The sequence below is a fragment of the Camelus ferus genome, chromosome 21, assembly GCF_009834535.1.
Source record: "Camelus ferus isolate YT-003-E chromosome 21, BCGSAC_Cfer_1.0, whole genome shotgun sequence".
Lineage (NCBI taxonomy): Eukaryota > Metazoa > Chordata > Mammalia > Artiodactyla > Camelidae > Camelus > Camelus ferus.
Window position 1 is genome coordinate 24,294,421 of NC_045716.1, and position 23,016 is coordinate 24,317,436.

At 51.3% G+C, this 23,016-nt stretch overlaps 1 protein-coding gene and 1 long non-coding RNA gene across 3 annotated transcripts; one reads left to right on the plus strand and one right to left on the minus strand.

Annotated features, from left to right (window-relative positions):
• Positions 1-535: 535 nt before the first annotated feature.
• Positions 536-22,178, minus strand: CGN (cingulin). 2 transcript variants are annotated; one of them, XM_032464281.1, is made up of 21 exons: positions 22,052-22,178; positions 16,044-16,924; positions 15,207-15,307; positions 14,984-15,053; positions 14,785-14,880; positions 13,021-13,148; positions 12,224-12,356; positions 11,658-11,870; positions 11,081-11,229; positions 10,699-10,831; positions 8,199-8,399; positions 7,645-7,851; positions 7,025-7,282; positions 5,834-6,004; positions 5,163-5,324; positions 4,055-4,144; positions 3,507-3,590; positions 3,277-3,395; positions 2,902-3,010; positions 2,370-2,533; positions 536-2,052 (listed from the first exon to the last, which is right to left on the minus strand). In XM_032464281.1, exons 2-21 carry the CDS (start codon positions 16,908-16,910, stop codon positions 1,911-1,913), a joined length of 3,597 nt encoding a protein of 1,198 aa, XP_032320172.1. In that variant the 5' UTR covers positions 16,911-16,924; positions 22,052-22,178; the 3' UTR covers positions 536-1,910. The 2 variants fall into 2 exon arrangements, with proteins under 2 accessions (XP_032320172.1, XP_006186724.1); XM_006186662.3 differs by lacking the exon at positions 22,052-22,178 and adding an exon at positions 19,407-19,509.
• LOC116658747 lies at positions 15,685-18,821 on the plus strand. Its single transcript, XR_004314034.1, has 3 exons — positions 15,685-15,784; positions 17,326-17,425; positions 18,644-18,821. It is a non-coding gene; the product is annotated as an uncharacterized LOC116658747 (long non-coding RNA).
• Positions 22,179-23,016: the final 838 nt, after the last annotated feature.

Below are 23,016 nucleotides of genomic sequence, written 5' to 3' on the forward strand. Positions count from 1 at the left end.
CCAGCACAGTTTGCTCTCCGCAGATAGCCCCTCCACTGGGCTGTGGTCCACATGGATATCAGACAGGAGGAGGTCTGACCCCCTGTTGAGCGGGCAGAACCCCTGAATCTGGGCAATAGGATCTGGTAAACAGCTAGCTCCCTCTTCGAGGCAACACAAGGGCAGGGATCACAGAAACTTCCCTACCTCCCATGTGGGGACTGGGTCCCATGCCGGGTAGGAATGGATGGGTATCTTTGTGCCTGGGAGGTGAATGCTGGGGATACCCTAATGCCCCAAGGGAATAAAACCCAATTCTGATCTGTCTCATCTAACCCTCAAAGAAGGCATTTATTGGCCTTGTTATTTCCAGAAGTTTGTTCAGCAGAGAAATGGAACTTCCCTAGGTTCCATCTGAGCTATCATAAAAGGCCTCTAAAAAGGGAGGTGAGCCAACCCCCAGCTTCAGCCCGTAAGGTGTACAGTGAAATGGTTTCTTCATAAAATTTAGACTTCCAAATAAGTCAGGGAAAAGAATGAGAAGACAAGCCAAGGATTTCAGTATAGATATATAATTTTAATATTTAATTTAAAATAAATTCAATGCTGGGTTGGATTGGGAGAGAATATATGATTTGCAGAATAGAGGATTTTTTTTTTAATCATGATATTACAGGTCATTGGTGAGAACAGGCTTCTCACTCCTCTAGGCTCCTTACAGAGCCTGCTTAGGAAATAAGAGAGGTGAATCATCTCCCTTACCTCCTCCCCACCAGAACTTGGCTCTCCCCAAATCCCCAAAGAGGAATAAGTCCTCCACTGCCTCTTCCCATTTCTACCACGAGTCAGCCTCTAGCCCCTCTGGGTCAGGAAGCTCTGTATCAGGTCCAAGCTCCTGAGATAACTGAGGTTCCCTCAGTTCCCTACTGAGGCTGCACACATCTTGTCAGAGAAGCCACAAGTAAGGCCACAGAGACCAAAATATTTGCTTTTCGAACTTGTGTAGACAGTTCTCAGGGTTCCCTGGTGCAACCACCCTATAAACACATCCATAGTCACAGAGAAAGAGGAGGAAGGATGGAAACCCTGAGCAGAACCAGGCCCCAGCACCCTATCACTGCCCTACCAAAGTCCCTCTCACAAGGGCTCATAGGCAGAGAAGCTCTCTTGACCACCCACTGGGGCAGCAGGGAAAGCTGAGGGCCATGGCTGGGGAAAGGGTAGTCCTTGGAGAGGTATTATTGTGCAGGTATAAAAGGCAAGAAGAGCATCCTTACCTCCTCGCCCTGGCTAAGGCACTGAGAAGAAAGAAGGAATGTAGAGATGGTGAAGATAGGAAGGGGAGGAGAACAGGGTCCCTTGGATCCTGGCCTGGGGAAGACAAAAAATACAGGAATGTAGACAGGTGGGGACTACTACAAGGGCCCCATGACTGTGGAAAGAAGAGCATCTGAGAAGTGGGTAGAGCCACGCCAGCATGTCCATTACCCATAACGTCGCCCTTCCCCTGCTCCAGAATGGGAGGAAAATGAGCTGGAGTCAAGGGAGCAGAATCACATAGGGTATTTCCCTGAGCCTGGGGTTAAGGGCTAAAGAAATAAAGCTTTATATACATGGCAATTTTTATTCCTTCCTATCCTGCTTAACCCCCCTCAGCCGTATGCTGACCAACTTGCTGCTATGAGGGAGAAGAGGGAGGAGTCAGCACTTAAGGAGAGGGCTCGGTTGGCCTAAAATGCCCATTCCTCCAGAGGAAAGGGGAAGTCTGTCCACCAGCTTAGCGTTTATCACCATCACTCACAACCTTCCCTCTCTTAGGTCTCAATGACTGAGTCCCCCACAGGAATGAGGAATCCGAGGCTAGGCAGGGCAGGGCAGGGCTGGCCAGGATAGGCCTCAAGAGTGGTTTCTGAGCCCTCATGGACCACGAGCTAACAAGAGCTGGTCTGCAGGTTGCTCTCCGTAAGCAGAGATGCGATGGAGGAAGGATCGTAGACACCATCAAATTCCTCATCTGAGCTCAGCCCTTCATGTTGCAGAGTTGACTCAGCAGCTGAGCGGGAAGCTTTACGCCTAAGTCAAAAAGAGGAATACTGGTAAGGGAAGGAGACAGAAAGATTTAAACAGCCTCCCTTTCCATACTAAGGGAACTCTCAGTTTTCTAAGGCCTAAAGCTACTCACAAGACTCCCCCACTAACCAAAGATTTGGAGAGATTGGGCACGGGATGGGGGCTGAAATGCTAAAAGATCATCAGACTGGCTTTCAGCCAGGAATGAGTAATTGCAAAGTCTCATCTTAGAAAGCCTCCCCCTACCCAGCTCAGGAGAGCCCATTCCCTTCTCGCTCTACCATCCCGAATGGAGCAGGGGGCAGCAGGGCAGCCCATACCAGGAGTCCTTCTCCAGGGCTTTGATCCGGGCCTGGAGCTGTTCATTGACCTCATGCTGCTCCTCCAGCTCACGCTGGGCCTTCTTCCTCAGGCCGTCCAGTCGCTCAATTTCCTCTTCTGCTTCATCCACCTGCCGCTTCAAAGCCTTCACCCTCAGGCTTAGCTAGACAGGATACCAAGTTCCCACATTAGAAAAGGAGCTGCTGCAACCATGGCCTGGGACCTTCTCCCCTGTAGCAATCTTGACAAGGGATAGGTGCCCCTAGAAAAATGTGACCATAGGCAAGCTCCCTAGCCTCATAGGTTTGTCTTGGGGATTCAATAAGTTAATACATCTCTTGGAAAGAGAGCCTAGCATATCATAAGCACTCAATACATGTGCTTAGCATGGCTGCTCTAATCCAGGCCTTTCACCCTAGCCTTTCTGTCTTTATAGAAGGAAAGTCTAAGTTTAGAAGACTTGTGAGATGGGGCCTCCCCTGGCCTTCAAGCAAATGCATAGTTCACATTTGCCACGTGGTCGCTTGGTACCTGGTCTTTCTGGTCATTGACGTGCTGCCGCTCATCGTCGATCTGGATGGACAGCTCTTTAACTCTCCGCTCCAGCTTTCGGTTGGTGGACTGCAGGGCTGTCTTCTCCCTAAAAGGGTAGGGTAGGGGGATGTCTACAGCTGTTGCCATTTCTAAAGGGACCTCTGCTTGGCCCCCTACTGCCTCCAAGAGGACTCGGGAGGATCCAGGACAGAGCCAAAGAACCGGGAAGACAGGAGTCATTCACATTTCAGAATTTCTGCAACTCCCTCTTCTCTGTATCAAGAGAAGAGGTCTCTGGAAAAGTCAAGCCTCGTTGGCCATGTCTGAGGCAGAAGATGGAGGGAGACCAGAGGGAGGTTGGGCTGGAGTCACCTCTCTTCAGCCTGCAGCCGCTCCTGCAACTCCCGATTCTGGGACTCAAGCTGACAGAGGCTGGCGCTGGGTTTCTGGAAGCCTTCTGAGCTGGCCAACCGGCTTTTCAAGTCCTTGTTCTGAGAGGGAAAGGAAGCCTCATTGGTTAGCACTCCACCTCCGATGGCTTCCATGGTCATTCTACCCGCCTCCTGGGGTCCATCCCCAAGACTCCCCACTCCTCCCCTTACCTGTCTTTCTAAGGAGATTTTGTCACACTCCAGGTCCTGCCGAGCAGACCTCTCCTGCATGAGCTCTGTCCTCAGCTGGTCCACCTAGTGGGGGCGGGCGAGAGGAACCAGACGTGGGGAGGACTAGTGATGAACCAGCAAGCTGAACCAAGTGGGGAAGAGTAACTGGAAAGCGCTCTCGGAATCCCCCAAATGCCCACGCAACTAAGAAATCACAGCCTAAGTGAGGAGCCACAGAATTTAAGCAGGGCCTCCTCAGTCTCACCAGGAACTAGCATCCCTTCTGAATGGAAGCAGCCCAGACTCGGGTCAGTAGCCCAGGCCACCAGGATTCCTTCCTCCACTCAAATTCCTGGCTTCTTTCCACCCAAGGAAACCCTGTAACCCTTCCCAAGGCAGATGAAAACCTGCAGTGGAGCCAGCCATGCACCGGTTCTGCAGCCAGAACTCGCCAGGTATGAAAGATGGGAGAGCAGGATTATTTTTGAAAGGGCTAGGGGGTTCTGTAGTCAGGGGTAGACATAGGCGAGGGGTAAGGAAGGAGCTACCTGGTCCCGGCCACGATTCATTCGTTCCGTCAGCAGCTCCACAGTGCTCCTCTCCTCATCTAACTCCACCTCCAGCCTTGAGACTTTTTCCTGTGGCAGAGGGACAACAGGTTAATTCTGCCCCAAATGCTAGACACCAGAAAGCCAGACTCTGACCAGGACCCTCTCAAACCCCAGCCTCCAGACTTTTCTTTCTCTCATATCCCAGAACCTGCTGGTCCCTGACGCAGCCCAGAGCCACCAGGGAGCTGGCGCCCTCTGCTGACCAAGTGAGGCGTCAAGGGGAAAGGGTGGGCCCATTCTGGTCTTGGTCCCTTGGCAGGATAACAAACCCCAGAAACTACTTCTCACTGGAGCAGCCCTATTTCCCTAATGGGAAAATAGAGGGAAACCCAAGTACCCAAGCAAAGGCTAAGATGGAGAGTCAGAAACTGAAGCATCAGGGTACAGGCGGGAAGCAAACTCGAGCCAGGCAGAACCATGTAGAGGCTAAGAGTGTGGGCTACAGGGCCAGACTGCCTGGATTTGAAAATCAGATTGCCATTTCCTAGCAGAGGAGCCACAGACAAGTTGCTTGGCCTCTCTGTGTCTCAGTTTTCCTCGTTTGTAAAATGGAGAAAACAAGACTACCTACCCCACAGGGTTACTCTGAGGATTAAATGAGTCTCAAGTACGCGGCACACAGCACAATATGTAAGAGTTTGCCGCTACTGCGGCTATCATTGTTGTGTTGTTGTTATTGTCAACATAAATATAGCAAAACCGAAGATCACTGTTGATTCTAAAGGGGAGAAGCCACTGCTCAGCTCCAGCCAGCAGCCGCCATGCAGACAACTCAGGACACAAAGCCCCGTGTTACTATATATTTCAAATGAATAAATGAAGCCATAAATCCAAAACTTTATGTGACATGTATAAATTTCTAAACAGCAGCAATTAATTCAAAGTTGTTGAAAATACTGCAGTCAGACAAAAACCCCACAGCCAGTTTTCCAAGCCTAGTATAGAAAGAGGCTTGGGGTGTCCTGGCTGTTTTCCCCACAGAGGTCCCGTCTGGGCCAGGATCCAGGCCCTCCCCCCCTTTCCCCATCCCATCCTGTGTCCTCACCTCAAGATTCTTGAGTTGCCGGCTCCTGTCATCCTGGGAGCGTTTTTTGTTCTCCGCCTCTTGCTCCAGCCCCTGCAGTCGCTGGGCCAGCAGCTCTTTGTCCAGCCTGGCCGTGTCCCGGTCAGCCTGGGATGCCTGCAGGGCCTGCCGCAGCCTCTGAGTCTGGTCAGAAGGGAAAAATGCAACAGCTCAGATAAGGTAAGGTGGGGGTTGAGGGGTGGGAGCAGTCCAGCCCTGCGGGCGGAAATAATTCAACACTGACATCCTTTTAGAATTGCCAGAGCGCGGGACTTTTAGTCCATTTTCTATATTGTCTTGAGATTCTCTACACAAGTTTAAATCACCTGAGGAGTTGTTAGACTGATGGTCCTGGATCCCAGCCTCAGAGAATATGAGTTAAGTGGTACAGGATGCGTCTTGAGTATTGAGATTTTTTAAAACCTTCACAGGTGGCCCTAATGTGCAGCAGAGTTTGAAAATCACTGCTCTACAATGCATCCCCTACCGTCTGCACCTAGGGTAGACGACTCCCCCCACCCTCCCCCACCTAAATGGTCAGACCTACACATGGGTTCCAGGATCCCTCAGGTCACAGGTTTAGTTACGAGGCAAAGACCTTCAAACCAAGGACTTTGGGAGGGTTCCCACCCTCCTACCATTTAGGCTCCTACCTCATCCTGAAGCCGGCTCAGCCCCCCAGAGGTCTTCTCTGCCTCACTGGCCCATTCCTTGGCCTGACGCTGGGCATCTGCCACCTCCCGCCGGGCCTTTTCCTTGTAATCCTCCAGCTGGGCGTGGAGCTGCTGCAGGGCTTGCTTAGAGTCATCCCCAATCTGCTCCAGCTGAGACACCGAGAAAAGCGCTTTTTCAGCACTGCCTCTCCTCAACAGATGCCTGGTCCCTTCTCCGTGCCCAGGCTCTCCAGACTCCCAGAGCCTCCCTTCTGCCAAGGTAGCCATCTCTTGTTCTTTTCTGGCCCCAGGTCCCTAGTATGGCTGGGTCCCTAGTAATACATAGATTTCCTGGGTTCAAATCCTGACTCTACCACTTACTAGCTATGTGACCATAGGCAAGTTACTTATCCTCTCTGAGTCTCACTTCCCCATCTGTAAAACAGGATAATAATAGCACCTACATCACAAGGTTGTTGTGAGAATTGTGTTCATTAATTATGTAAAGTACTTACAACAGTTCCTGATACAAAGCAAACTTTAAGGTCATACTGATCATATTTCAGCAAATCCAAGATGCCGGTGATTATTATAAGATGTACCACTAAAAGAAAAATCTGCCGATTGAACTATAACATACCATCAATTATAAGACACACATGAAGTTCAGAGATGATACCATGTGCATTTTAGAACTGATGAACTATATTAGATGTTTCCTCCAGTTTTATAAAGTAAGAGATTAAGAGGAGAACCTTACCCGGAAAAAGGCAATTTATTTCCTTTTCTTCCTTTCTCCTCCCCCAAATATAAAATTCTACCAATGAAAATTCCTGTTTTTAGGTTTTAAAGACATCTAAGGAGGGATTATAGGCCTTTTTTCTTCCCCCAAATATAAAATTCTACCAGTGAAAAGTCTTATGTTTGGGTCACGTAGACTTCTCAGAGGAACTCCAGGAGACAGTCCCCAAGGATCAAGACCATAAAGAACTGGGATGATATGGGCGGCAGACAAGAACACCGACAGGAAGTAGGTAAGATGCCACTCTGAAGATCTGGCCTTGGCCTCCCCGACAGTGAACTTGAGGAACGCAAACACCACACATTGTGACCCCTCTCCCACCCCGTCCCCCAGGCAGGCTTGTGTATGAGCGGGGTCTCCTTCTGAGGCCTGGCCACCCCGTGCCCCACCTCCTTGTTCAGCCGGTCCACAGTCCTGTCCAGCAAGCGCTTCTGCTCCTCCAGCTCAGCCTTGCTGCGCCGGAGGGCCTCCCGCTGCTTCCCCTCCTCCTCCAGGGCCCGGTTCAGCGCCTGCTGCTCCTGCCCCAGGCGGGCCAGCCCCCGCTGGGCCTCCTCCAGCCGTGCCTCCAGTGCCCGCTTGGCTGCTGCCAGGCTGCCCTCCTCCTCCTGAGCGGCATTCAGGGCCTCCTCTAGCCGCTGCTTCTCTGCCTGGGAGTGGGGAAGATGAGGGACTGAGATGGGGCAAAGCTTGGGCTCAAGCCATTTGGAGGTGAGTAGGTGGGAGGGAGGAGGAAGAGATATTTCTGAAAAAGGTGGGCAATGAAAACAGGCTCAGAGGAACAAGCAAAGAACGGAGAACATGCAGAGTGGGAGCCAGACAAAAACACCAGTGCAAAGGATGAGACCTTCAAATCAACGCAGTCCAGGAAATGAACCCAAGGTTAACAGAAGGCTGCGGAGGCAAACAGACGCACACGACCGGCAAAATAAAAGTGATGGCCGGGTATTTAGTCAAGGATGAGAGGACAGAGGGCCAGGAGGAAGCCATCGATGTCGGCAGAAGCACTGACCTCTAGCCGCTGCACCTTGTCCCGAAGCCGTGCCTCCGCCACTTCCCCACCCTCCGCCAAGCCGCGGGCCTCCTTCAGCTGCTGCTCCAGACCCAGGATGCGCCGTCGGAATTCGTCATTTTCCTCCTGGGTCTCCCGAAGTGTCGTTTCCACTGCTGCCCGACGCTGCGCCAGCACCGCTGCTTCTGCCTCTGCTGCCATCTGAGCCTGAGGCCGGTTCAGGGAGAGGCGGCTCAGACCCCAGGGCTCCAGGTCACTGACCACTCCCAGGAAAGCCACTCCAAAGAGAGCCCACAAGAACCCGGACATGAAGAGGGGTAGTGCCACCAGCCAGAGGCCTCCCTGAGACTCCCACCCGTACAGAGATGCAGTGGGTGTCACCACGTACAGCCAGGCCTCCCCTTGCCCCATCCTGCCTACTTTTAACCACACACCTGAGACCATGGATCTGGTCTATACATACCCACGATAGGTAATTTTCCATGCCCTCTGGCTCCTTAGCCCTCCAGACCCCTCAGCCTCCACCTCCTAAGCCCTGTGCCCACTCCCCTTGCCTTGGAAGCCTCTTCACAGTCTTGTCTCAGTTGCTGGAGGGTCTTTTGTAGCTGGAGGTTCTGCTGTTCCAGCCCCTGGCCTCGTTCAGCCTCGACCTTCAGCTGCTTCTCCAATTCCCGCTCCCGGTGCCTCCCAGCCACCTCCTGGCTCTGCTGCTCTGTCCGCAGCTCCTTAAGTTCCTCCTGTGTCCGGCGCAGCTCCTAGAAAGGAAGGGAAGTGGTGACAGGGCAGAGAGAGCCAGCCTGGGATACCAGAATGTGGAGAAACGGAAACCCTCATACACTGCTGGGAAGAATGTGAAATGGTATGGCCACTTTGGAAAATAATTTGGCAGTGTCTCAAGAGTTACCCATAAAGTTACCATATGACCCAGCAATTCCACTTTGAGGTATACACAAGAGAATTTTATAAACATATGTATGTCCACAAAAAAACTTGTAAATGAATGTTCATAGCAGCATTATCCATGATAGCTAAATATAGAAATGATGGAAATGGCCATCAGTTGATGAACAAATAAATAAAATGTGGTATATCCATATAGTGGACTATTATTCGACCATAAAAAGTAATGAAGTACTGATACTCGCTACAACATGGATAAACATTCAAAAACAATATGCTAGGTGAAAGAAGCCAGACACAAAAGGCCACATATTATAGAAGTTCAATTATATGAAATGTGCTGAACAGGCAAACCCATAGAGAAAGAAAGTAGATTAGTAGTTGCCAGGGATGGGCAGAGTGACTGCTAATGGATATGGGGCTCTTTTTTGGGGTGACGAAAATGTTCTGTATTTAGATAGTGGTGATGGTTGTACAACTCTATGAACATACTAAAAACCACTAAATTGTATACTTTAAAAAGGTGAATTTTATGGTATGTGAACTAAATCTCCATTTTAAAAAATTACATGGAGTGAGAACAGATGAGAGTATGGATAAAACAGGACTGGCTATTTAAAAAAAAAGGTGAAAACCAAAATATGTGACACAATAGATACTGGTGCCACTGATTTCTTTTGGAAAAAAAAATTAAAATATGAGTTCTGGTTCTAATTCTTTATCTATTAGCTCCTTCTGAAATTCAGAAAGGATCATAACTAGGCTGAAAGGTTATATGTATATAGTGAGTCTCTGATGTAAGACACTAACAAACTAACTACAAAGAAAAAGAAAAATAGCCCGTTGTATGGTCTACGGTGGACAGGGTTAGTCTATTTTCCTGATGTATATTTTGTTTATCAATTAAATACTTAATAAAGTACACTTAATATGTGAGATAAATGAAACAACAGTTATTTTAGCTTTTTAGCTTTATCCAGTATAATAAATCAACTGAGATTATCCTGGGAATGTCCAAGTTCACTACGCCAGCTAACATTCTAACAAGGACAGACTTCAGACTATCCTTGATATTTGTTAACCTAATAACAGTATATTTAAAACTAAGAGTATTTTTGATTTCACAACCACAAAAGTATGTTTGGTTAACCATTATTATGTCTTGCTACACCAAATATTTTGTGTAAGCTCAGGCTTTTATTTTACTGGAAAATCATCATTTAGAGCTATATTCCTTTACTCATTTAAAAGTATGATTACCTTGATTATAACTTGGTAGTCTGATAGTAAAAGCATGACTAACAAGCACTGATTAATTAACACTTGTTCAGTGAGCACCTACTGTCCAGCACAGTGAACCAAAGAAATGCAGCCCTGGAAGGGTTCTCAGGAGGCTGTAAATGCCAGTTCCTTACAAGTGATGAAAATATTTTCTAATTTTCTTTTTTTTTATTGCTTTTTTTTCTAATTTTCGAATCATCCAAAATAATGTGTTGCTTTCTTGTCCTTCTAACTAACCAGGAATGTGAAGAAATTATTTGGGTGCCCACTTCAACTTTATGACCTCGTCACTTATAAAATACCCATGCATGATAAAACATTTAACTCCCTTTGTCTAGATTCTACGCTCTCTAAGCAGCCTTCAGTTTCAATTTGGCTTCCCCTGTGGGTCAGCTGCCCATGCCAGTGCAAGCGTTCACAAGTCCATGGGACAACACTTCTCATTGTTAGGTGAATAAACTGGCATTCTAACTGTAAATGTTTGTTTCACAAGCATAGTTAATGAGTCCCCTCTGAAAAACAGAGCAACTCTCGCCACGCTGACCAAATTAGGTTTCCAAGCTTGCAAAAATGACCCTGGAGTTTCACAAATCTACCTCAATGCTGCTACCCATGAGGTCTCTTGGGAGGCAGCCAGGAGCCTCTGGCTATAACCCAACCTGGCCACTGAGAGCCCTTTCCATCAGAAACTTCAGTACTCAATGAGACCAGTCCTGCTGGAGCGTGTGCTGGTGAGAGATAAGGCTGAGCAGGCAGGAGGAAGCCTGAAACCCAAGCACACGGCAGACACCCACACTGGTGTGGGGGCCCTCATGGACAGGTGAGGCAGGTGCCCATCACCCCAACCTTCTGCCCCGACCAACTCCCAAGTACCTTCCTGAGCTCTTCCACCTGGCGAGTATCTCCAGCACCAGCTCGGGCCTGCCCTAATTCCCTCTGCAAGACCTCTATCTTCTCACCAAGTTCCTCTTCCATCTCCTCCTTCTCCATCCGCAGCTGCAGGAGTCTGAGCCCAGCAAGGTGAAATAAAAGGGAAAGTGAACAGGGTGAGGCCACCTGCCTGGGAGAGGTTAGCAGGCGATGAAAACTACCTCCCTGGAGGCCAATACACTGGGCACCCACCGTCAGGAGAGAGGAAGCTGGACTGGACAAGGGCCATCTGAGTAATGGGAGAGTAAAGAGCACAGCATGGGCAGAAAGGAGGTGGGATATCAGAATCATGGATAAGTATCCTGTGGGGGAGCGACGTCCTTACTCCTGCTTGGTGGCTCTAAGCTCCTCCTTGTTCTTCTGAAACATGTTCTGCCAATGCCCTGTCTCCTCTGAGGTCTCCTCCAGCTCCCTCTGTAGCCCCCGCACCAGGGCTGACATCTTCTGCCTCTCAGCCTCCAATGCCGCGTGGTCCTAGGGAAGGGGAGAGTCGGGGGCCAGGAGGCTTAGAGGGAGGAGCTCACTCCAAACCGAAGTGTGAGTGTGTAGAGGGGGAGGCTGCGGCCCAGAGGCGCCATGCCCACTGCACACCCTGACACCCAGGGGTGTCACTGCTAACAGAAGGCTCTCTCCCCAAGACACAGTCTGCCCCCTGCACCCTCGGAAAGCCTCCCCCAGTTATCTCCCCAGGGGACTTCAGTCACACACCGTCATGGGACTTCTGGCATACACTCCTTCCCTCTGTCCGTGTAGGTTTCCTGACCAGGGTTTTCATTACCTCTCACATGTGTCTTTTAGGGGGAGTTCCAGTTACGACCACAAAAAGTCCAAAATACCAAGACCTCAAGGCAGCCCCCTTCCCCGGGGCGTCCGCTGCACCCGGCCCTGCTCCTGTCACGTGCCTGGGTGGCATCCTGCATGCTCCGGCGAAGCTGCTCCGCGTCCCGCTGGTACTGCTGCCGGACGTGCTCCACCTCCTGGTCACGGGAGGCCACCTCCTCCTTCAGGGCGCCCTTCAGGGCTGTCAGCTCCCGCTCCCGCAGCCGCAGCTGTTCCTCTGTCCTCTGTTTCGCCTCTAAGACCTCTTCCAGAAGCTCCCGGGTCTGTAACAGGTCCTGGGAAAGTGAAGGTGGAAGAACAGAGGTGATCACATTAGGACCCACCTGTCCAATAATTCATTCATTCAGTAACTCAAAAAGTATTTATCGAGCACCTCCTATCTGTTAAGCATGGTACCAGGGATGGTACCAGCAGCTCTCTGCCCTCTGTGATGCCTAGTAGGGTAAAGGAAACCCACCATTCTGGGCTGAAGCCCCACCCCGCCATTGAGTCTGCCTGAAAGCACAGTGAGGGATACTTGTAATCAGCTACCTCCTCCCCATACTTTGGGGAAACTGTAGATGAGCAGACTTGAGTATGTTCTAGCCAAAAGGGAGCAGAGGCTGGGGTATCCACCCCTACTCCTTACCTTCATTAGCACCTCCTTAGCAGGCTCAGGACCCTGGGCCTGTTTCAGCTTGTCCTGCAGCTCCATCACCTGGGTCTCCAGCCCGTGCCGGACCCTTTCACCCTGGTCCAGGAGGAGCTTCACATTCTGGAGCCTAACAGTCCATCAGAGATAGCATCGTCGCACATGTGTGCCAGGCAGCTTTCTAGACACTTCACTTATACGAATTCCTTTCATCCTCCTTCAAGTCTCCATTCAAATCTTAAGGAGGCCTCCCCTGACTACTTTATTTAATATTACAGCCTGCTCCCCCATAACCCAGCCCCTCCTGATCTGCTGTCACTTTTTTAGTTATCACCTTCTCACATGTTACACATTTACTTACACGGTATGTTTATTGTTGACTGTCTGTTCCCCCTCCCCGGAAACTATGTTTTTAGAGAACAAGGCTCTTCACCTGTCTGGGTCACTGATGGACCCCAGGAATCCAGATCAGTGCCTACCACACAGTATCCATGGCAAAAACTTCCGCTAAACCAATGACTGAATCCTCACAGCAATCCTGTGAGGTAGGTACTCTTATTAACCCCACTTTATAGATTAAGAATCTGATGCACAGACGCATACCCAGGCAGCCCAACTCGTGCACTATTACCATTACTGGCAGAGAAGGTAAAGAGGAAGGTCCTATCTTTAAACCATCTCTGTCTGTTCCTTTCAGCTTCTGGAGATTTCCATGTCTCCCTCAGGCCTGGGGGAGCTGCTAACTCTGGCCGAGGCCCCCAGGCAGCCCTACGTGCACCATTAGCTGCACTCACTCCTTGGTGCTCTGCTGGGCCTCCCCCTTCCTCCTCTCCAGCAGCTCCTGCAGTCGGCTGCACTCTTCTGCCTTCTCCTCCAGCTGCCGCTCCAGCCCAAGCCGGGACGGCTCTAGCTTCTGCCGCTTCTGGAAAAGCAAAGGAGAGTAAAGCAGGTGGAGAGCAGGGAAACCTCTCAGAAGGACCAGGAATGACGGAAATGTCTAGCATCTGTTGACACTCTATGGCAGGCACTGAACTAGGGACCTTATGAATAGCATCTGCACTTAATGCTCATAACAAGACTTGCTACTTGTAATGGTTTAAAATACATCCACAGATTCTTTGACATTCCTTTCTAGAGGGTGCTTCTCCCCTTGAACATAGGCTGGACTTAGGGACTTTCTTCTAACAAATAGAAAAAGGGGGAAGTGATGTGTAGCTTCTGAGAATAGGTTATAAAAAGGCCCTGCAGCTTCCTCCTTACCTGCTCCCTGGGGGCACTCACTCTAGGGGAAGGTAGCTGCCATACTGTGAGGACACTCAAGTAGCCCTATGAAGAGGTCCCCATAGCAAGGAACCGAGGCCTCCAACCAACAACCAGAGAGTAAGCCATTTTAGAAGTAAATCCTCCAACTCCAGGCAAGTCTTCTAATGACTACAGCCCCAGCCAATACCTTGACTGGAACCTCATCACAGACTCCGGGCCAGATCTACCCAGTTAAGTGGCTTCCCAATCCTGGACCCTCGGATACCATGTGATGCTTGTTTTGAGGGAATTTGTTAGACAGCAATCGATAACTACATGGAACAATTATTATTCTCCGCTTTACAGTTAAGGAAACAGAGGCTTAGGACATTTAAAGAACTTGCCCAACGTTGGTTACATAGCCAATAAGTAAAGGTACCAGGATTTGAACTCATGGTACTCAGTTTGACTCCATGGCCCACCCTTTAACCACTACATTGTTTTTCAGGAAATTAGGGGAGTTACAATCCAACAGTTACTGAGTAACAGTTACTGAGCACCAACAACATACAAGGCAATACTGTGAGAGGTAGAAGCAGTATTTCTGTTTTGTTTTGTTTTTTCTTGGTGGGGAGGAGATAATTAGGTTTTTATTTATTTATTTATTTATTTAACTTTTTTTTTAATGGAGGTACTGGGGATTGAAGCCAGAACTTTGTGGGTGCTAAGCACACACTCTACCACTGAGCTACACCCTACCCACCAGAAGCAGTATTTTTAAAAAGGAGTACATAGGTTTGAGCATAAGACTGATCTGAATTTTAAAATTCCTCATCTGCAACTGACCATCTTGAGCAATTCACTTAACCTCTCTGATCTTCAATTCTGTCATCATACAAGGGTCCTGGATGCCTACTTTATAGGCTTGCTCTAATTATTCCATATTACTCAGGATAGTATCTACTACAAAAATTAAACTCAATAAATGACATCTACTATTATTGCCATCATCATTATGCTAATGAAAAGAATGGAGGTAAGTAATTTGCTCAAGGTTTATACAGCCAGTAAGTGGCAGAGCCAGGACAGGAACTTCCCAAGGAAATGGAATGAAAAGCAGGTGGACCCCAGTGAACGAACTCTTCCTCTCTAAGCTCCAGAGAACTCCAGAAGTCCTGGCTGGGACTAGCACATTCTCTTCTCTCTTGTCTTACAGGAGACACAGTGTTCATTCCATTGCTTGGAAGAGCCAGCCAGGTCAAGGTTCTCTGCCCCTGTGGTCCTTCATCCCTCCTGCACCTCTAATCTCTCCTCACCTTCACCTCTTCATCCAGCTTTTTCTGGAGCTCCTCCACTTTTTGGGTGAGTTCGCCCTGCCCTGCCAAGGCCTTGGCAGAACCAGGAGACGCCATCTGCCAGTGACACCAGGAGGAAGGAAGTGAGTCCACGTCCAGATCCCAAGGCCCACAAAGCCCTAACCCTGACCCCTGCTCCCACCATGAGGAGGCCACTCACCACCAGAGGCTGTATCTGCTCCAGCACCAAACTGACCTTCCTCCTCACAGACATTTCACTTTCTGAGCCTCTAGAGGATAAAAGGACAGACACAAGGGTTAGGGGAGGAAAGAGGTGGCAGAGATGAGGGAAGGAAGGGTTAAGAGCAGGGAAGATGGGGAACAAAAGTAGAAGGAAAAGAAGTGAGGGGCGTGACTCTGCTGTTGGGAGGGTTCCCACTCACCCCTCTCTCAGGATGCCATAGATGGTGGCCTTCACGTGGTCCACACTGCCTGGGGGGGCTGCCTCCTGCTGGTCTCGGAGAAGGTCTGGAGTTGATTTGAACTACAAAAAAGTAAACCCCCCCAAAATAGGAAGATTGAGAAGATTAAGCCAGAGCGTGTGTGGGTTTCAGATGGGCTAGAAGTGGCAGTTGGGAGACGAGGCCCTTCAAGCATGATGAACGAGCCTGAAGTGGTGACACCTCGGAGGCCTGAGCCACAGGCATGGAAGGGGTCCTAGCAGGACACACCTCTCACCTGCAGCAAACTACATGTTCCTCAACAAACAGATCCCAACCAGCTGTGAGCTGTGTCACAAGCTATTGGTCCCCAGTGGCAGTTAATGTACTAGAATTCGTAAATGATTTACTTTTAGAACGGGCTTAGCTTTGTCCAGACTAAAGCCACCCCCCTGCTTACTTGCATTCCTGAGTGGGAGACAGAAGGTGGGAGCTTTGGCAAGAGCACCAGGTTGCTGTTCATAGCCTCCCAGCCCGCCTCACACAGGCTGCACACCCAGATGCTGGGGACTGCGGCCCAGGTAAGAGCAGGACAATGACAAGGAACTCTCTACGCTTGGGAATGCTGGTTCCGTAGCTAATCCCATTTCCTTTAGAATTTTGCCCATGGAATATCTTGAACACATGAATACCATCTATTAAATGGATATAAAGCAGAGGACAAAGAACAGAGACTTTCTGCCTTGGGTCATTTGAATCAGCATGGGGCCCCTGGGCTGGTGGGTCAGGGCTGATGAGAAGGGGCCAGGGATTGGAAGCCACAGAGGGCTGGGGTCTGACCTGTAGCATGGCAGGGTCCTGTGCTCTCCCCTGTGGCTCCTCAAAGCTCTGAAGGACCCAGTCCTGGGTCTGACGGGAACGGTTAAAGCCACCGAGAGGGCTCTGCCTCTGGGCCGACTGTTTCGAGCTGCCCACGTGCTGGTCACGCGTTGTGCTGGGGGTCCAGTGGTTGGGGGACCGGCGCTCCCGCTCCTCAAGGGTGTCCCTCGGGAGCCGGGTGTCCAGGCTCTGGCTCCGCTTGCGCTGCTCAGGGGGCAGCATCCGCATGCGGCGGCCAGTCCGGCCCCGGGCCTGGCCCCCATGGTGACTGTCAAACTTGTTGATGAGCGAGTCCACTGAGGACAGAGGGGCAGTGTCAATGGTGCTACCCGGGGGCGCTCCTTGGGGGGCCAGCTCCAGCAGGCTGGTGCTCCTGTTGCCGGGACTCATGGCTGGAGGGCATGCCAGTGAGGCCTGGGACTGGGAGCGGAGCAGCCTTCCATCCCAGTGGGCCCCGCGCTCCTCATCAGACGTGCTGTCCTGTGAGGGGGCAGCAAACTCCTTGGCCTGAGAGTAGGGGTTCTCGATGAGTTCTGAGTCGGAGCTCAGAGATCCTGGGGCCCCTCGGTTATTGGGCCCCTTGATCTGGACCCCAAAGGAGTCACCACCTTTATCTCCACTGTTAAGCACCACAAAGGGCTGCCCGGCAATGCCCTGCACGCGCACGGCAACCCCGTAGGTATTGGCTCTTGCATCCTTAGCTGGGCGTCGCCCACCACGGCGAAGAGTGCCCATCTCTGCGTCACCCGCTGACTCTGTGATGAAGCGTATCTGGACTCCATGGTCAACAGGGCCCCGGGGCTCAGCCATGGTGGATGCCTGCTCCATGGGCAGGAGGGGTCCTAGAAGATGAAGAAGGAGTTTAAGCTGAGAGACTAGAAGTAGAAACCCAGAAATCTGTACTTGCCCAGCTTTCATGAGGCTGATTGCTCTGTCAATTCCTTCTACACAAAATAGTAGTTCTCACACCTGCAGGATCTATGAAAGCACAGACTGCTGGACCCTACCCCCAGAGTACCAGGTACAGTAGGTAGGCCCCAACTGAGGATTTACATTTCTAACAAGTTCCCAAGTAATGCCAATACTGCTGGTCCAGAATCCACATTTTGAGACCCACTGACCCAAAAGAATCCACTTCCTCTAATACAGGCCCAGGGAGCTTGGCTTTGTCAAGAGTTTAAAGATTTTTCTTGATTTTCACACATACACATATGCCACCACCATGTGCCTCCCCCACTTCCAGTGAAGGCAGAATGAAAGCCCTGCCTGCAGACACCTGCAACCCAGTGGAGAACAGGGGGCCTCCACTCCCAGAGCTCATCTCAAATACAGAAGACCCCAAGGTATGTCATCCCATTTCTGGGAGGATACTCAAACCGATAGCACTGATGCCTCTGCATTGGGGGAACTGAGGGCTGGGGACAGGGATGGGAGAATGACCGCTTTCTACTGTGGATCTTTTTGTCCCTTTTGAATTTGGAACCATGGAGCTGTATTGCCTATTCAGAAAAAGATTTAAATAACAATGAAGAGTTCCAAACCAAGGGGCCTAGGACAATGTCCCATCTGAGGGCCAGAGCCAAGACCACTCCCAGGCCAGCTCCCAGGGACCACAGTGCTCAAGCTCAGAGTCAGCTAATGGAATGTATTCCAGGTATGCTCTGGCTCCAGGAACTTGGGGAGGAGAGGTTCTCCTCCAAGCAGATAAAAACTCAGCGTCCCCACCCCTTCTGCTAACCTCCACCAGGGCCTAGCACCAAACTGGAGGAGGAGCCTCTGATGTGCCAGACAGAGATACAAACACAACAGGCCCAGCTCAACCTCCTCATGGAGCTCTGGGCCAAGGAAACTTGGCAAGGCCCCCTTCTGGGATTAGAGAAGTGCTGGGAAGCCCAGGAACCCAGGGGGAGGAAGGGCGAGGCAGGGCTCCAGGTGAGAAAGGGCTTGGAAGAAGAGCATTCCTAGCACTCCCAGCCCTTCCCCTCCAGAGAAAGAAGCAGGGAGTGGGGAGTCCCTTATCAACAATCCTTCTTCACCTGTTTGTTGAAAGCAATGCACCCTTTCCCCCAGGAGACAGCCCACCCAAACTTTGACCACAGAATCTCAAGAGGTCCCTAAAAGCCCAACCATGAACCTGAGGACCCCTGTCCTTCCTCTGTTCAGACACTGGAGAGGACTTCAACCAAATTCTCAGATACCCCAAACAGTAGGATATTATTTAGTTGGCAGGGCCCTGTGTTGGAATTCAAGTAAGAAATAGGACCAGAAAGAAAACTAGAAGGCAAAGAGATAAGCTCTCCAAACCACTCATCCAGTAGAAAGGGCACTAGAGTCAGGATTTAGCTTGGAATCCCAGCTTCTGCTCTTCACTTGATGTATATAACCTTCAGCAAATCACACTTTTCTGAGCCTCAGTTTCCTCATCTATAAAATGGGTATAATGATAATACCTCACGAGGTAATTACTTGTGAGAATTAGACAATAACAATTATGTGGATGTATACACCTGTAAAAATTTATCAAGTTACACACTGAAGATGTCTGTGCTTTATTTACTTAGGTTCTACTTCAATAAAAAGAGGGGGAAATGATGATATTAAACATGAAGACACCTAGCAGCACATGCCTGTCAAGAAGCTGACAACAGATGTCACCCTGCACATATGCTACTCCTTCCAACAGGACCTTCTTGGCTTCACCTCGTTCCCAGAAGGATGTCACTTCCTCAGAGGCCTTCCCCAACCACCCCCTCCGACAAACTAGAGCAGAGTCACACTGTGTGCTCTACAACTGTCCTTCAGTGAGTCTGCCTCAGTTTATTTTTATATAATTATCAGAGTGATGATGGGTTCCTGTCTGTCTCTTCCACTAGATTATAAGCTCCTGGAGGGAAAAAAAACATTGCTCTCAGCTGACTCCTGTGTCCCCAGGGCCTGGCAGATGGTAGATGTCAATATATATTTTTTAAAGGTTGTACCCTGAACCAAGGCAGACTCGCACAGCAGTGGGGAGATTTGCCCAAGGATCCCTCACAGCCATTTCTTGTTTGTCCTGGAAACAGGACCTCTTCCTGGCCTGGACTCCCTGCTCTATTCAGTCATAATTTTGGAACCAGATGTGCCTTGACTGCCAGCTCTCAGAAGTCACATGGTTTATTCACGATGCAGCTCTACCCTGCCGGTACATCTACGGATCTTCCAGATCCAGGTCAAGGAGTTCCGAGCCTAGTCCCTGCAGAGTACACAGCCCCTTGCCTGCCCAAGAGCTCCAAGTTACTCAGAGGTGGCATCAAGTCTACCCCCAGGTCCCAGTGACTCCCTTACCTCAACCCTCTTCAGTCCCAGGACACGTGGGTCAGGGGCCAGGCGGGCTGAAGGGATCTTTGGGGTGGGTCAGAAAGCAGGGCTCTAAATGATTCAACATGGAAAACCCGAAACCTACCCGCCTTCAGTTACAGAGGCCAGTGGGGCGGGGCCAGGGGTGCAGGGCAGCTCCGAGGCCTTGCGTAAGCCCCAGAGCAGGTAAACAGTGATCTAGTGCCAGGCAACAGGGAGCCTAGCGCCTTTCTCTCACCAGATGCCTGGCCCTGCTTTTCCCACCGCTGGCATGTGCCCAGAGCGCTCCTCACCAACTGTACTCTGGGAAGAGACTAGGCCAGTTAATTCAGCTTCATCTGTCTGCTTCTGCCATTCCTGCCTGCAAGGGGGGGGGGGGGACATGCACCTGTATCAGACAGCCACTTCTTCCTGAGTTACTCATTAGCCTGCCCTGCCCCAGTTCCATCACCTCTGGCCCAGCCGTAAGCATCTGGCTTCCAACTAGGAGTGACAGGGTCCCTGGACTCCTGGCAGGAAGTGGGGGTGGGGTGGTTTCGGGTGTGCCCAGGAAGAACTGGTTACAGAGAGCCCGCGACATGCTAGATGCTATGGAACTGGCAGATGCACAAAATGCGTGAACTAGAGGTACAGAGATTAGACTCCCCTGAGACGTGACAAGGAAAGCAAATGGTCAAAACAGAAAAAGACAGCTCAGTGACCCTGATCTTTCTGCTCCTATTGTCTCATAAAGAGTTAGCGAGATAAGAAGGTTGCCCGAGGATCCAAAGAGAACCCCCCAAGTGTACTCCTGGCTCAGTCCACTGAAAAAGTCAAACCTGAGCGCCAGGCTCAAGCTGCTTGGCCAGTGGGGTAAAAAACACAATGAGGAACTGGGCCCCTGCAAACTGGCTGGACTGGTTTGAGAGGCATGGGGAAGGGGAGGGCCAGGGAGACTCCACTGGCAGCTTGTTAAGCGGACCAGAGAAATTCCACACCACAGAGGAGGCAGAGGGGCAAAACCATGGGCAGGGAGTCTGTCCAGCCTAGATGCCAAGGCCAAGGCTTTGAAGGAAGAGGCAGAAGGTGGGGAGGGAGCAGGCAGGAGGAGCAGATACACAGTGAACCTGCTGAGTGACAAGCTAGCGTGTGACAGGAAGACTTTGTCTCCCTCTGCCCCTCCCTCTCAAGTTCCCGAGGTTGCGTTCCAGATCCCACACTGGCCTGGGCCACCTCCCTGGCCCTCAGCTCTCCCCTCCCTGGCATGAAGGGAAGCAGCAGCCTTACCCCCTCCTCACTTCCCACAGCGGTGACGGCATGCAGGTCAGCCTGGAGAAAGCAGGAAGGGTTCTAGGAAGCCAGAATCCTTTAAGGTCAGGCAAATCTCTGGATTAGCAGTCCCCTAGAGCCAGCCCCCCATTCCCAAATATCCAGGATGAAAAAAGAGGTGCAGAGACATGTGTAGGCAGCCTGTCGTCAACATAGCGGTTGCTAATTGTTTCCCAATTACAACAACTCTCCTCCGGCAGGGCATCAAAGGGGCCAAGCTAAGGCTGGCTCTGGTTCCCTCACCTGCCTAAGGCAAGGAAATCTGCCTCAGAAGTTCTGCCTGGGCCCTGATGTGCACCTCTCATGCAGCCTGGAGACTTGGAGGTGATAAATCCCCTAGTCCTGTGGTCTCCTGAGGAGTCCGGTCTATTTCCTGCACCAGTGCCTACTACCAGTCTGACAGCCATCAAGGTCCAGCTGTCAGGGATGCCTGGTGGGGTTTCAGGGACTAATGGGGAATTTCTGAGATGCATCAAGGAAATTGGTTAGGCTTCCAAACCTCACCCAACAGCCCCTATCTAGAACCACGGAAGTATGTGTGCTTAGGGGGAGGGTTTGACATCAGCCCCCAGAAAGAGACTTCATTAAAGAAGTCTTTCTACCTGTTTTGTAGGCCTAGGGATCTGTGCTTACTCAAATCCCTCTCTTGCAGAGCAGTCTCTTGCGGAAGAAGGAAAAATTCTCCCTGGCATGAAACCAAAGGAGGACAAAGACTGAAAGCCTTAGTCTCACACCTAAGCAAAGAGATAGGGGTGCCTTCTTGTTCTTCCTCTCAGTGTCTACTATTTGCAACTGTCTTGCCCTGTAAGTGAATGGTTACGGGAGGATCCCACCCCTCAGAGCCATCTCAAAGCCAGAAGGGAGGTATCAGCGCCAGCTCCGAGTGGGAGTCGGGGGAAAGAAGCTCAGGGACACAGCACCTTTCCACGCCCTCTCCCTTGCGTCTCTCAGCCTCAGGCAGCAGTTCCCTTTGCCCAACTGAAGCTAACTCCTTCCCCTCACCGTTTCGGTCTCTGGGAGAAATTCTGCCCCGCGGACTGACGTCTGACCTCCAGAGATATCCTGGCCCTGAAACGCTTTCATGCCCTGGGAATAACCTTCGCCTCAAGTGCCCCTCACCTGGCACCTTCCCAGGCACCTGCCTCTGGCACCTTCGAGTAGGAGCCGATTCTTAATCAGTATTCCCATCATCCCTTGACCTTCCCTCCTCCTCTCGCCAACTCAGCACCTGTGCCCTGGGTATCTCTGATCGCCTGGACCCCAGCCCCTCAGGGACACACCTGAGGGCTCGCCTGCCTCTCAGGTGCCCTTGTCCCCTCACTCACCCCAGCCGGGCTCGGCGCTCGCGGGCTCGGGCTCGGGCTCGGGCTCGGGCTCGGGTAGAGCTGCACGCTCGGCTCCCGGACCCTCCCCCTCCGTCCCGCGGTGCTCCCTCCTTCTTTTCCCCCTCCCACCAACCTGTTACTCCCCTCCAGGGCTCCACCTCCATTGGCCGTCACCGCCCGCCCCGCCTTACCCTTCCTCCGGTTGGTCCGTTTCCCGCGAGGGGCGGGGCCTCCGCCGCGGGGACCCAGACCCGGGTCGCCAGCCGGGGTGGGCGGCAGGGGCTGGCGGGGTCACGTGGGCCGGCGGGCGGCGGCGCGCGGCGAGGGGGCGCGGGGGGCGGGGCGGCGAGGGGCATCAGGAGGCCATTTTGGGGGCGCACTGGTCGGCCGCCGGTGACCGCCCCCTGCCCGGGCCCCGGGAGCCGCCCGCCGGAGCATCTTCTCGCTTCGGCTGCAGAATAGCCCCCACCTGCCGCGTTTTCAACGGCCGTCTGTCTAGACCCCTTTCTGCTCTTCACCTGCCTCCGCATAAGCCAGAATACTCTTCCGTCAGGTTCTGCGGAAAATCTCTCCCGGGTCCCCCGACGCCAGGGCCTCCTCCGCCTCGGCTCCTCTCCCCTCTCCCCATCCTGAGCCAGGAGAATAGAGGGTTCTCCTCCCCCTTTTCCTGGCCTCCACACATCATTCAGCCTGGTACCTCTTTCTGTGTAGTATTTTGTCACCTTACAGATTATAAAATTTAATCTAAAAAATCGTATTCATCGTTTGTATCTCGTCCTACGCAAAGCTCCACCAGGGCCAAGATCTCTTGTGTTGTTCTCGGCTGTATCCCAAACGCGTAAAACAGGGACCGGCATTTGTTAGGCACTCAGTATTTGTTGAATGAATGGGAACTGTGTAAATTCACATGGAATAGGAATGACCATCATTCTAAGCAGAAAGGGTCTCAAACCCAGATTGTAAAT